Source organism: Berghia stephanieae, chromosome 3, assembly GCF_034508935.2.
Source record: "Berghia stephanieae isolate SIO BIC M18660-M18661 chromosome 3, UCSD_Bste_1.3, whole genome shotgun sequence".
NCBI lineage: Eukaryota > Metazoa > Mollusca > Gastropoda > Nudibranchia > Aeolidiidae > Berghia > Berghia stephanieae.
Window position 1 is genome coordinate 22,316,398 of NC_088362.1, and position 16,089 is coordinate 22,332,486.

General features: G+C 34.9%; 1 protein-coding gene across 4 annotated transcripts in view; it reads right to left on the minus strand.

The window, feature by feature from the left end:
• Nucleotides 1-4,603: 4,603 nt before the first annotated feature.
• Nucleotides 4,604-16,089, minus strand: part of LOC144967341 (phosphatidylserine decarboxylase proenzyme, mitochondrial-like) — a 58,142-nt gene continuing 46,656 nt past the window's right edge. For 2 of the 4 annotated variants that reach the window (XM_078904440.1, XM_078904438.1), the window contains 5 exons: nucleotides 11,711-11,947; nucleotides 10,666-10,800; nucleotides 9,818-9,974; nucleotides 8,277-8,437; nucleotides 7,017-7,905 (listed from right to left, as the gene is read on the minus strand). In XM_078904440.1, coding sequence (XP_078760566.1) covers nucleotides 7,690-7,905; nucleotides 8,277-8,437; nucleotides 9,818-9,974; nucleotides 10,666-10,800; nucleotides 11,711-11,947 — 906 coding nt within the window. In that variant the 3' untranslated portion in view covers nucleotides 7,017-7,689. Of the gene's footprint in view, nucleotides 7,906-8,276; nucleotides 8,438-9,817; nucleotides 9,975-10,665; nucleotides 10,801-11,710; nucleotides 11,948-14,593; nucleotides 15,054-15,253; nucleotides 15,651-16,089 lie in introns of those variants that run through there. The other 2 variants (XM_078904441.1, XM_078904439.1) reach the window with 2 other exon arrangements.

Sequence of the window (16,089 nt, forward strand, 5' to 3'; positions counted from 1 at the left end):
GTTGTTCTCACTAAACTGTATTAACCAGACTATAAAAGTTCATGGTTATACAGAGTTTGTGTGTTGGTCCGTTATACTTCCGGATGGCAATGTTGTGAACTCCTTGGCCAAGCGCATTCTATCTATAGATAGTATGAAGTTGACGTCACTCAGGTCTGTGATATTGTTTTTTGTTTTTTTTTTTGCCATCCGCGTTTATGAATAATTCTCACTAAACTGTATTAACCAAATTATAAACGTTTAAGGTTACACATAGTTTTGTGTATCGGTCCGTTATAGTTCCGGATGGCGATGTTGTGAACTTCTTAGCCAAGCGCATACTATATAGATATATCGAAATGACCGTGCAACGCGTGGCATTGTTATCTTCTAATACAATGCAAATTTGATTCAAGTCTTTCCACAAGTTATTTGATTATTGATAAATCTGGTACTTATGATTCTAATTATTCCAATATTTTTTTTAATGACACAATTTTCACAGGTTTTGCTTATGCTCTTTCTTGTTTCTGTTTTAACCAGTCGACATTTTGTTTTTAATTTCACCATTCAGAGATTTTCTTCCCTTCAATTCTTTTCTTTCGTCAAGCAGATCAAATACTTCACGTGTTTGTACCTTCTAGCAACACTTTTCTTTGTGTGTGTGTGTGTGTGTGTGTGTATGTGTGTGTGTGTATGTGTGTGTGTATGTGTGTGTATGTATGTGTGTGTGTGTGTGTGTGTGTGTGTGTGTGGTGTGTCTACGTTGTATAGGAAAAAAAGCTAGACTTTTTTTTAAATATAAAAATCAGCCAGTTCGTTAACATTTTTATTTTTCTGATGCACGACGTCGGTATTTTTGCGATTAAGATCGATTCTACAATGGTCATTTTCATTTAAAAATCAACTTTCTTCGATCGCTAAGATTAAAGCAGGGAACCTGGACCGCCAATCTGTTTTTTTAATGCCAAAAAATCCCCACAAAAACAACAACAACAAAAAACAACAAATAAACAAAAACAAACAAATTTGGCGTTTTTGAAACTATTTGACATGAACAACTTTCTTCGATCCCGAAGATTAAGCTGGGAACCAGGATCGCCAATTTGGATTTTTAATGCCAAAAAACAAAAACAAAAGAAAACAAAACAAAAACAAACAAACAAACTTGGCGTTTTTGAAACTCTTTGACATGGACAAATTGGGTTTGGCATTTCGGCATTTTTGTTTTTGGCATTATATTAAAATCACTTACTTTTACCTAATAATAATGCACGAATACGAAATAACGAGACACTATTTATTAATTTCCTCATATAAACTAACCCCAAGCAAGCCTTTTTTTTTCGAAAAAAAATTTTAATACGTTTATGTGAATGGCTACGGTGGAGTAAGGGACAGATTCAGTAAGTCCTCACTGACCTCACGTTACTGTCAATGAAAGAAGATGGGTGGTGGGATCAATAAAACCCCAAAGAAACAACAAAGAAAACAAAACGAAAAAACGTAGGGTCACTGACTGATAGGAGTCAAAAAGGAAGTCGACAGAAAAAGAAAAAAAAAAAGCTCTCAACGGTCCCCCTCGCAAAATTAATTAATGAATGTTAGGATCAGGGATGACAAGGTGAAGATCAATAAAAAGATCAAATTATACAAAGTCTTTGTGAAGTCTATACTCGTCGTTTACAACGGTGGTACTTGGGCATTCACACAAATCAAATAGCAAAATCTTGATAGGTTTCACGGGAAACAACCACAGAAAGTCCTGAATATTCGATGTCCAACAAAATTAGTAATAAAGCACTTTACAGTAAATGCAATTAAATTACCTCTCCATCCTTCTCTCTTTCTCTTCACATTTTGGAAGCCCGATAACGACTTTTCGGCCATGTCATAAGAAGAAACTCGGAAACACCACTAAATAAAGCCACACATGTCACTTTTCACAATGTTTGGACAGGCTTATTATAGATAGAATGAAGTTGATGTCACTCGGGTCTTTGTTATTGTTTATTTGCCGCCTATGTTTATGAGTAATTCTCACTAAACTGTATTAACCGGAATATAAACATTTGAGGTTAAACATACGAGTAGTTTTGTGTGTTGGTCCGTTTTAATTCCGGATGGCAATGTTGGGAATTTCTTAGCCAAGCGCATACTATGTATAAAGGAGGACAACCATCGACACTTCATTGTGCTTAGCAAGTACCTCGAACACAAAATGTCAAAATATAATAGATTCAGCAGAAGACCCTCTATATCTAGAATATATGACAGAAGACCCTCTATAGGATATATGCCAGAAGACCCTCTATCTCTAGGATATATGACAGAAGACCCTCTATCTCTAGGATATATGACAGAAGACACTCTAGGATATATGCCAGAAGACCCTCTATCTCTAGGATTTATGCCAGAAGACCCTCTATCTCTAGGATATATGACAGAAGACCCTCTACCTCTTGGATATATGACAGAAGACTAGGTCTAGAATATATGACAGAAGACAGAAAGGTGTCGAGATTTCACATGGTGGATAGAAGAGGCGACCGAGCATCCAATCGTATGATTAAGACGCGAAAGGCATAAAGTCAAGTAAGTCAATATTTTGCATATTTTATATTATAGCATTGAGAAAAAAAAAACCAAACGCCCCGAGTCTTAGGCGAAAGCCGCTTTATAAAGATATTGCTGTTATCTTTAAAACGGATGTATAATAGTCTATAGACCTCTAAGTTAATTTTTTGCTTAGTAGATGTTAGGCATTTTGTTAGTTGAGATATTTGTGATTGATCTTCTGTCCGGAGGATGACCTGTCACGATGATCTGTTAGATGAAGTGACGGTGTTCTGTGGTATTGTGTTTACTTCATTCGGAATATGAGATGGAACCCCTTGGCTAGAATGGATGTTCAAAAGAAGATCGGGCCTTTTAATCATCACGTTGGAGGAGGAAATCGTAAATATTTTTGTATTAATTTCGTGTGTATGTATTAATATTATGATAGGTATGTGTTATTTTAGGATTCTTTCATAGCTTCGGATTTAGTAAACGAATTACTTCGTGCGGTTAGGGTGATCTTGTGGCAGGACAGACACTCGCTTTCGGATCGGAAGGTCCTGGGTTCGAGCCTCGCTCGGCATATAGTTGAGTCCTTGACAAAAAGCCTCTTTACTCACATTCTCTCACCGTACTCAGGTGTAAAATGAGTATCTGGCCGATAATAGCGGTCTCTGTCGGGAAAAAAATGTATTACCATCTAACAGGCCTCATGTCACGTCTCGTTCTATATGTTACGTGTTGCTGTTGATCAGGGACCCTTTGTAAAGCGCCTCGACACGTTTAGTGGAGATTGCGCTATATAAACGCTCAACATTTTTTAGCGTGCTACTTAACACTACTTGTGAGCTTGTGATGCATCGAGGCAGGCTGATCTTTGACTTGTTTTTTTTTTTTTTTTTTTCTCTCTGCTTTGTCTGGCACTGTTTCAGGCACACTTTTTCAAATCTTTATGAAAAAATGACAGAATCCGTAAAGAGACAACACATACCAGCGTTCGTCCACGAAAGCAAGAGCGAGTGATTGTAAAGGGAGATCAAACTACATTCTTATATTATGTGTATTGAAATGTGGATTCTTGATGAGTTCTTTCCTTTACATGAAAAAAAAAATCCCACCCCAAAACAATAATTTTACCTCATGAAAACGTTGCCTTTTGTAAATATATTATGTAGTTCTATGTAATTTACTTGCTTCGTTAAGATATCAAGTATTTTAACACAATTTTTTATTTTTTTAATTATACCCTTCCGCCAGACATAAGAGATCGTCGCCTAGGCATTCCACGAAGGAATTTAGATAATTCATCAAACAAGATGTATGATATCAATGGAATCACCCATGTTGTGAGCATATCGAGGGTTAATAATAATCTTGCCCAAGGAAAAAAAAAACGCAGGTGCCTGCAGCGGGGCTCGAACCCGGGACCTTCCGGTTCACAGTGCAATGGCTGAACCACTCGGCCACTTCGCCTACTTTTAACAAGATAACGGGGGAAAACATTATGAAAAAGTAAAAGACTTCTAAAGACAGAAAATAACAAAAACAAAACAACAACAATGTGGCTATGTGGTCTACTGGTATGACATTCGCTTTCAGATCGGAAGGTCCTGGATTCGAACCTCGCTCAGCTCATAGTTGAGTACTTGGAAAACTTCTCTTTACTCACATTCCCTCACCGTACTCAGGTGTAAAATGAGTATCTGGCCGTTAACAGCGTTGTCTATGTCTGAAAAATTGTAATATCGCCTAACAGGCGTCATGTCTCGCTCTACATGTTACGTGTTGCTGTCGGTCAGGAACCCCTGTAAAAGCTTTGAGCACGTTTAGTGGATATTGCGCTATATAAAAGCTCGAGTTTTTTTTTTAAAATACACTCAAAAACTATTGGTGCCTAATTTCTCTCCATTTAAAATACACTACTGAGTCGATGGGCATTTGAAAGGCGAGTTTTCTTGCCAAACATTTGAATATACGTGTTTTTCTAGAGTCAAGGCATGGAATCAAATTCAATGGGAAATAATGACATCAGAACATCTTTTTTTCGGTAAAATATTTATTCCTCTTTTTGTCTGTTCCTTTGGAGTATAATACATAAATGTACAAGTAAATTAAATGTTTTTGAAAATGGTCACTTTTTATATCTATAAACACCCCCCCCCCCCCCCTGCCCCAAAAGACAAAAACAAAAAATAAACCAACAAAAACCTGAAAGAATACATCTCAAATTAAAAAGACATTATTTTCAATAAAGATATCGTCTACTTTGTATGGAAGCTTGGAATTTAAAGGAAGACATTACAAACATAATATTTCAATGCAAAACTTCTTATCCCTCTCACTCTCTGTTCCTCTCACTCTTTCTCTCTCTCTCACACACATACACACTCTCCTAGTCTCTCTCTCTCTCTCTCTCTCTCTCTCCCTCTCTCTCTCAGAACAATATTTATAATAATATAACATAATATGTCAATACAAAACTTCTTACCCCCCCCCCCCCCCTCTCTCTATGATAACGATGGCTACGCTCTAACAATGAAGCACCCTGCCTGCTAAATAAGAATATTATTATCTCAGTACGATTATATCATCATCGTCACCCTAGTTACCATAATCATCCTCATCATCATCATTACTAAACTGAATCGTTGTCTTTGTCATCATCGTCTTCGTTATCAAGACCCAAATATCATATTATGTAAGCCCAATAACCCAATGCTTTAAATAATGGATAATGACTGATTTTGCATTAGACATTGACACAAAAATCATATTATGAAAAGTAAAAAAAATGATTTTACTTCATCCAGAATAACCAAGCTTATCTTAAACCAATAATACAGACTTGAAAAAGGACAAAATCCATGTTAATTTCTTTTGCATAATCCATTAAGGGGCGGGTTGGGTCAAATTTTTAGGAAAATCCTTCGAAAAGTGAATTTTGAAATTTTGGTAGAAAACGATAGATATTTTATTATCTTAGAAATAATATTATTGAAGTCTAAATTCTCAAAATAGACAATTAAGGCACAAAAAATAAAACACAATCGAAAAGGGTACAGGTTATAAGAAAAGTGTGAAAAACGGAAAGCTATTTTATGTCATTTTTTCTAGGGGTATGGGATACTGTGTCAAACATTTCTCAGAATCTATTTCATGTAATTGTCTGAAAATGTGCACAGTTATCACAGAGATAATGTATTATGTCACCACAGGGAGATTTTTTTTTGGATAAGGTATGTGTATTTGGAATTATCTAATCCAAATTATAAATTTTTAATATCAATATTGTCATAACATTTTGATTCGCAACTTTGTAATGTTCTAATAAAAATTCCATAAGCTAAAGCTGTAAAATCTCTCAATGGAGACACAAAATGCTATAATGTTGATAAGACGGAGGAAAATGGAGGTTATTCCTTCATTAGTTTCTGTGGAAAGTTAGCCATAAGATTGTTATATTTTTTTTATGCCAGACCCCCAAATCAGGTCGCAAAACGGGTATCAACATAGATAATTTATATTTTTCACCAAAAATGTTGCTTTTAAAAATCTATAATGACGATACATAATGATTAAAACGGACCAACATAGGTAATTTTTAAAAATGTTTTTGGGAAAACTATCCCTTATGAGAAACACTAGGTTCCATTATTAATTACTCACTGCCTTGTATATTTTACGATCAATCTTAATTATGATCTCGATGTCAATTAAAAGCCCTCAAACAACCCTCTTCATTGTTTTACTAAGCCTGATATTGCACCAATGGTTGATGATGTATACACCATCTGCACATTCATAAATTTATAAAATCTATAGTTATGCATGTAAAGTGCAGTTTTTCTTTTTGAAACAAATTAAAGCATTTCCATTGTTGTAAAGGGTGATAATAATAATTAACGTTAATAATGATGATGATGATGATGATGATGATGATGATGATGATGATGATGATGATGATGATGATGATAATAATAATAATAATAATAATAATAACAATAATCATCATCATCATCATCATCATCATCATCATCATCTTTATCACCAGCAACAACATAATTCATTGGTCACCGGCTATGGCGCTGATGTAAATGCTACAGTTATGATGAAAATAATGAACAAGAATCACTTTTAAAAGCTTTAAAAGGATTTTTAGGAGAAATGAAGCGATGTGCGGATGATCATCAATTGATTTTTTAAAATGTAAAGGCACTTTATATTTCTAAGCAGTTTCAACTGATCTTCCCCTCTCCCCCAACAAAAATTAGATGAAACATCAACAAGCAACAGTTCCTAAATAAAAAAGAAACTCCCTCTCTCTCTCTCCGTCTCTCTATGTCTCCCTCCTGATTTCACTCCAACTCTACGCCCCCCCCCCCCCCCAACCCTCTCTCTCTCTCTCTTGCTTAATGCCCATCTCTCTATTAATCTCTACGTCTCCATATACTCTCTCCCTCTCCCTTATGCTCTCTCTCTCTGTCCGTCTCTCTATTTCTCTCTCCATCTCTCTATTTCTCTCTCCATCTCCCTTATTGTCTCACTCCAACTCTCTCTCACCCCCCCCTCTCTCTCTCTCACGCACACACACACACACACTCCTTCTCTCTCACTCTTCCTCCATCCCTCATCCCACTCCTTCACTTCTGATATCTTGATTTTATCATTTTTAATTTCATCGAGAGAAAAAAAAACAAAAGTAAAAAAAAATCCTATAATTTTATTTCATTTCAATGAAAATTATCCTCATCACAAATAAATACAATAACTTACAAAAATGTTTTTGAAATGATATATTTCCATGATATATCTATTCAAAATCATTAACAAGGAAGTAAACCTTGGTTGCTTCACAAAAAAAACATGAGATCAGTCCGCTGTTCGTTTGTTTGTTTGTTTGTTTATCATAATCTTCTCAAACGTTTTCTTTTCCCTAACTTCATCACAATTATGTCCCCTTATTATTCATGGAATAATAAGTGTTCAAATGGCCACACATCACAATAAGGCTAGTAAGTCTTATTTAGAAACAAAGTGTTCACTTTTTATTGTCCTCTTCTCTGACAATAAGACCACAGTGAATGCCACGCCACACGCATTGACATTCCAGTTCCAGCAGTTTTTTAAAGCACGACTTCATTACGTCGTAGTCTAAGGCACAGTTCCAATTGGTCTCCCGAATTTAATCTTTTGACCTTCCTTAATCTTAAATTCAAAACCTTTGGGAGCTTCGAAGATTAGGACGATAGTTGACCCCAGGTTGAATTCTCCAAACATATCTCCTTTGTCCACTGCGATTTGTTTGGAAAATTTCTTGTCAAAGTAGGTGTATTCTGGGTACTTCCCTCGGACATTTGTCTCCAATTCCTGTTTTAGCATTTTAAAAAGAGGGGAAAAAAAAAAAAGATGAATAGAGAAATGATTTTTCTTCAAACGGAGAGAATTAAAAATAGATAAGGTTATTCAAGTAAACTAATTCAGCATGTTTTGTTTGTTGCCTGACGAAGGCCAAAGGCCAAAACGACATGTTTTTGTATTGTTTCTCTTATGAGACATATTTGATATTTCATTACTTGACTGGCTCACTTAGGCACTTTTAGACATTTTTAGACATTATTATGCACTGTGATGTAAAAAAAAGAAAAAAAAAAAAAAAAAAAAAAAGAAAAATTACCAAAATATAAACAAAAAAAAACCAACACAACAAGAATAACAAATACAAAACATAAACAACTGACCTCATCACAGTAAATCTTGATAGAGCCCACATTGGTGGCACCCACTGCAGCCATCGAGAAGAATCCGTGCTCCCATTGTCCTGTGTACACTGCCCGTTCATTGAAATTGAACAGGCCCTGAACCCATCTAGCTATACCGGGATTGACACTAAGCAATTCTCCTGTAGAAGAAAGGTAGAGAATCCTCATGAAATATCAATATGTCTAGTATTTTTCCTTTTTAAGTATTGTTATAACAATGCTACTTGAGCAATACCTCATGTTTTGTGCGGCTATGTGGTCTAGTGGTATGACACTCGCTTTCGGATTGAAAGGTCATAATCTGGCTTCGAGTCTCGCTCGGCACATAGTTGAGTCCTTGGAGAAGGCTCTTTACATACATTCTCTCACCGTACTCAGGTGTAAAATAAGTACCTGGCCGTTGACAGCATTGTCTCTGTTGGAAATAAATGTAATATCGCCTTAACAGGCGCCATGTCTCGTTCTATATGTTACTTGTTGCTGTTGGTCAGGGACCCTTTGTAAAGCGTTTTGAGCATGTTTAGTGGATATTGCGCTATATAAAAGCTCGAGTTTCTAAATCGCCTAACAGGCGGCATGTCCCGTCCTACATGTTAAATGTTGCTGTTTACCAGGGACCCCTTGTAAAGCGCTTTGAGCACATTTAGTGGATATTGCGCTATTTTTAAAAAAAAAGCTCAATAGTTATGTCAATTGAATAGGCTCTTTACTCACATTCTCTCACCATACTCAGGTGTAAAATGAGTACCTGGCCGTTAATAGCGTTGTCTCTGTTCGAAAAATTGTAATATCGCCTAACAGGTGTCATGTCCCGTCCTAAATGTTAATTGTTGCTGTTGGCCAGGGACCCCTTGTAAAGAGCTTTGAGCAGGTTTAGTGGATAATGCTCTATATAAAAGCTCAATCTTTTATTTTTTTTATTTTTAATTCTTGAATGAAATGTGAGTTTTTCTTTCTGTATCAGTCCTTTGGTGACTGGCTTGGAATTCATGCCAACCAAAAAAAAAAAATGAGTAAACAGTTTCACAAAGAGATGAATAACGGTGATGCTACTGAAGCAAATTTGCATAAGAGTTGCCAATCTCTTGGTGAAAATACTTCACTTATTTCTTGTCAAAAGTTGGTAAAACTTTGGTTAGGTTAGAACTGAGACACAACGTAAAAACTTAGTGGGTCTTGGAATTTGTTTTGTTTTCAACTTTAGGCAGTTTCACCTTGCAATTGTAGACTGTTAGTCTTGCAAATTTTTGTGCAATTTTAGACTGCTTGTCTTGCAATTTTTGTGCAATTCTAGGCAGTTTATCTTGCAATTTTTGTGCAATTTTAGGCAGTTTATCTTGCAATTTTTGTGCAATTTTAGACTGATTGTCTTGCAATTTTTGTGCAATTTTAGACCGATTGTCTTGCGATTTTTGTGCAATTTTAGACTGCTTGTCTTGCAATTTTTCTCTTTCAAGAATGCAATTTTCTATGGGTCAGCACAATGAAGAGAAGAATAAAAAAAAACCCCTCAAACTTACCAGGAAAATGTCTTCTGTGTTTGACTGTCCAAGAAGTAGGTGAGTGAAACCTGTGATAGTCTCCAGGGGCAAGATAAATGATGCAATGGTGAAGTTCGTTGCCTGGTTTCAGTGAGAGATTTGTCTGGAATTCTTCATCTGACTGGTGGTTGATGTCCTACAAGGTGGAATAGAGACAATTATTTAACTGTTAAATTCTACTTTTCCTTGCAATATTATTATTCGCAGTTTTAATTCACTCAATCCTAGAGATTTTTGCTACTTTTCAAAATTGGAAAAAATGTATAAAAAATGAGCATGTGAAGAATAGATAGTTTATTCAACTTCCATTAAAAGGTAAAAATTAAAAACCAAAATGCTTATTAAAACTAGCATAAATATCATATTACATATTAAATTGGTCATGGTGTTAGTTAGAAACAAAATTATTATATGTGAAAATGGCATTGTTAAGGTGAATAGAACCTTATTCACCTTAACGAAATAATCACATATTATCTAATTCTTCTGTAGCGTTTCATTCATCCTGTTTTGTTGATAAAGCGGAAACCACGTTATCTGTTTTCGTTTAATACATTGAAGCTTACATTCAATTTCACATTGTTATTTATAAGGAGGTAAAAAACAATGTAAAAATGAATGTAAGCTTCAATTCAATAAACGAAAACAGAAAAAAGGACGTTTCGGGTTTCCCCTTTATCAACAAAACAGGATGAATAAAACACTACAGACGAAAAGCTTACATTCAATTTCACATTGTTATTTATTTATTCGAGCTTAGCTTCGAGCAGCAACATTTACATTTATTTATAAAGAGGTATTTTTTTCAGTCAATCAAGATACTTTACCTGTCCATGACTAGCACTCTCCCATGTCTGAGGTCCCAAGAATCCTCTAAGAGAATACGTCACTCCTTTAACTTGTTCTAGGATGCCGTGCTTTACCTGACCGTAGTAGAGAATTTTACCGTCTGCAGGAGAGGTCTGGGTGGGTGACAATAAAAATAATAGATATACTCGTTTTAAAAAATAAATAATGGTAGCCATTTAGAACCTTAACCTACTACTACTACTACTACTACTACTACTACTACTACTACTACTACTACTACTACTACTACTACTACTACTACTACTACTACTACTACTACTACTACTACTACTACTACTACTACTACTATACTACTACTACACTTACTACTACTACTACTACTACTACTACTATACTACTACTACTACTACTACTACTACTACTACTACTACTACTACTACTTACTACTTTCTACTACTACTACTACTACTACTAACTACTACTACTACTACTACTATACTATCTACTACTACTTACTACTCTACTAACTACTACTACTTCATACTACTACTCTACTACTACTACTACTACTACTACTTACTACTACTACTACACTACTACTACTACTACTCACTACTACTACTATACTACATACTACTACTACTACTAACTACTACTACTACTACTACTACCACTACTAACTACTACTACTACTACTACTACTACTACTACTACTACTACTACTACTACTACTACTACTATACTACTACTACTACTATACTACTACTACTACTACTACTTACTACTACTACTACTACTCTACTACTCTATACTACTACTACTACTACTACTACTACTATACTATACTACTATACTACTACTACTACTACTACTACTACTACTACTATATAATAATAATATAATAATAATAATATATAATAATAATAATAATAATAATAATAATAATAATAATAATAATATAATAATAATAATTATAATAATAATAATAATAATAATAGTTTAAACAACTTTACAACAATAATTATAATAATATAGTTAAGTTCAATGGTACTCAGTACTCACCAAAACATGATCGTCATCGATGGGCCTAACGTGCGGTTTCAGCGTTCGCCTGAAGAACTCTCCGAGGTTCCTGTAGTGTTTGAGATCTTGAACTTGGGCTTCCTCTAGGTTACATCCGAACATCCAGATATAGAGACCGAGAATAGGCTTGCGTAAGAACATGGGAAGCTCGACCTGGTTGAATTTTCCCCAGAGTCGGGAGACAGCTTTCAATGGCATACGTCGATACAGTGAGATCTGTCAATGGGTCAGAAGAAGAAAAAAAAATATGAACGATATATTTTTCTATTTTAAATTAGGTTAGATAATATATTAAACTAGAGCTTTTATATAGCGCAATATCCACTAAATGTGGTCAAAGCGCTTTACAAACAACACAAAAGGTCAAGTTGGTGCATTATTATAATTTTTTTTTGATTGAGCTTTTAGATAGCGCAATATCCACTAAATGTGCTCGAAGCGCTTTACAAAGGGTCCCTGACCAACATCAACACGTCACGTGTAGGACGAGGCATGACGTCTGATAGGCGATAATATTACATTTTTTTTTCGACAAAGACAAACAACGCTGTTGACGGCCAGGTACTCAGTTTACACCTGAGTACGGTGAGAGAATGTGAGTAAAAAAAGAGTCTTTTCCAACTATGCGCCGAGCTAGGCTCGAACCCCGGACCTTCCGATCCGAAAGCGAGTGTCATACCACAAGACCACATAGCCGCGCATTCTGGCTCGGACAAAGTGGTCAAAATGGGTTGCAATTGCCAGCCCTGTAAAACCCTTTAAAAGAATTCGGTTACACTGTTTTTTTTTTTTTTTTTTTTTTGTATTTAGGATTTTTACCCAGAATTCGACTTTATTTAGAATGGAAGCCGCGATGGAGTGAAACCTGATGATGAACAACAAAGGAAGCCAGCACGATGGTAGGTACTTAATTATGCCTTCCCTGGAGTTCACAGCATTGATTATCTAACTATGAACGCTAGACGCATTTCTTCTATGTTTAACATGAGATTATATTTTTTAAAACTGATTTTTTACGTATTTTTTATATTGCAATTACTTTTATTCCACTTACTATAATCTTTCTGACTATTGTAAGCATGATAAAAAAGTAAAAGTAAAATAAAGTAAAGCAAAAATAAAAATAAAATAAAATAAAAAAACAACAAAAAAAACCCCCCCCCAAAAATGAAAATGTTACACCGTTTATCATTGAGGAAACGCGTACAAAGTCTAATAGTTGAAGAATTATTACCATGACCACCTTTATTTCTACAAATTGCCACCTTCAAATGCACTTGATTGTTCAATTTTGTCTCATCATTTGTTTACCCGAATAAATAAATAAATAAATAAATACATAAATGAATAAATATATAAATGAATAAGTATGTATTCTTCTACTTTCTTCAATATCTGGATCTGGAGAGAAAAAATCCCAAATTCTTTAAATTAACAACAACAACAACAAAAAACAAAACAAACAAACAAACAAAAACAAAATAAATGTATATAATATACCGATTAAATCTGCACGAGTGAGAATTCAGTATTCAGTATTACAACATGTATCTATTATCCAATGTCTGTTACAAGAACGGGTTCAAATGATATAATAATAATAATTTCTACAAAGACGATGAGAACGATGCTTTTACTTTTCAGGGAAAATCCAACTTTTATTAATCTATTTATTTATTCAACACGCCCAATCTTCCATTTTTCTAACCGACACGTAAGTACATATTTGCAGGTATGATGATATGATGAGTTTGATTTAACGTTGTTGTTATGGATGGATAGTTTTATGCGTTGGTTTAAGAGAATATTTTATGGGCTCATTGTTGTAATGGAAATCTCAAAAAAAAATAAAATAAATAAATAAAAGAATGACGCAAAACATTGTCCTTTACAATAACAGTTAAACTAAGCCCATTAGTGGGTTCCGATGTCAGACCTCCATATATGTACAAGTCGTATCTAACCGTAGCCATCGTTATCTTATAGCCTGACACTGAAATCCGAAAGGACTGGCAGTTTGACGTCATTATTTGGTTTTTGCACCGCCTAGTGAGTTGTCGTTAGTTGAGCTCATGGAAACAAGTTATTTCATTGGTTGAACTATTGAATACAACTCACGATTTGTTTTCTTTTGTGGCAAAAGACTGGCATTTTGACGTAATTTTTTGGTCAGTGTCAGGCCACAACTTTACGAAGGCCACGATCTAACCCATGGTCTGAATTACAAGAGTATATGAAACAGAGCCAAACAAAGCAGAGGGAAAGTACATGAAAAACAACCAACAAAACATCTTTAAAAAATGAGCCTGCTTCGTCTGGGGATCGTACCCCAGACCTCCTGGTTACCGGTCAGACGTGCTACCATTGGTCAGACGTGCTACCATTGGTCAGGCGTGCTACCATAAGACCGCAGAGGTTACTCGATAGTTGGGACAATTTAATGCCGATAGTTAGATAGATAGATAGATAGATAGATAGATAGATAGATAGATAGATAGATAGATAGATAGATAGATAGATAGATAGATAGATAGATATAGATAGATAGATAGATAGATAGATAGATAGATAGATAGATAGATAGATAGATAGATAGATAGATAGATTTGATAGATAGATAGATAGATAGAGAAAGAAAGAGAGAGAAAGAAAGAAATAAAGAAAGAGAGAGAGAGAGAGAGAGAGAGAGAGAGAGAGAGAGAGAGAGTAAGAGAGAGAAGAAATTATATATATATATATATATATATATATATAATATATATATTATATATATATATATATATATAGAGTGAGAGAGAGAAAGAGGAATTGGGGGCGGGGGATGGGGAGGGTTACCGTCCAGGCGGACTACACAGTGTGTACCTGACAAAGAGATGAAATAGCGATACACCTCCACCACATCATACACCGACGTCGGGTGCGACGAATACGAACTTTCTTTTTTTCCATGATATACTTAGTTGCACTGGGTGGCTGGACCACCTTTGGCAGATTTCTATTCTGCATGGCCATTGTAAAAAAACCCAAAACGAACAAATCCTCCACCGATGGTCGAAAAATTAACTACAAACCAAAGACGTAGCTCAGCAAAGTCATTAAGAATTAATTAATTAAATCATTAACAAACACTTCGTCATGAAGTATCGCAATACTATCCGTGCATGCATTTATCGTATGTATTTAATTTCACCCATGATAATTCAAATTTATCAACGCTTCAAATATTATTATGATTTCAAATACACTCTAACGCCTTAATCAACGAATCTCTAAAAAATAAGATTCACAATGCACCATGTAATGTAAATGTTGCTGCTCGAAGCTAAAAGAAATAAATAACAATGTGAAATTGAATGTAAGCTTCAATTTAATATACGAAAACAGATAAAATGGACGTTTCGGTTTTCCCCTTTATCAACAAAAGCAGAATGAATGAAACACTACAGACGAATGAGATAATGTGGTAGTGGCGTCCATTTTATCTGTTTATCTGTTTTCGAATAATATTAAATTGAAGCTTACATTCAATTTCACATTTTTATTTAATGCTCCATGTAAAACTGAAATAATTTTTTAAATGTTAGGATGATCCCATCGAATCCCGAGTCGTTTCACATCAGCTGATCACACGCGAAATGTCTCATTCTATTAATTAATAAATTATAGTTAAGTACATCCATTTAATTGATGAAATGATCATCAAAACCAAGCACGCTTCTATTTTCCAATCATAATAATATAATAATACCAAAACAAATAATTAAACAAACAAACAAATCCACAAGAAACACGTGAGTAGCACACTTCTATAAAAAACAAAACAACAACAAAAAACTGATACACTCCAAGTACACCGACCTAAAACACCAACAAACGTATTACGCATAGATACTGACAACCAACACACACACACACACACAAACACACACATACACCCACACCCACACACTTTTAAAGACATACATACACACCACACACACACATACACTTCAGTAAGTATTGGATAAGCAGATTCACTGTAGAACAAAGAAATCTAAAGCGTTATCATCATCATCATCACAAATTTTGCTATCTACACACACTAGTGTTTATCATCTCTATGACACATATCGTGTTATCATGAACTAAGAAGTGATCAGCACACCGATTAGACTATCGTCTATCAATAAATATTATCTGAGTTATCAACTTCTTTTTAAATTCTTTAACTAAGAAACAAAAACCAAATTATTAACGGCAAAGTTTTCACCATACAGAGCGGTAGGCTGCCCAAAGTTCGACAGAGTTTTGGTATGTCTTTGATGATAATGACGGTGCTAATGATGCTGCTGCTGCTTCTGCTGCTGATGATGATGATG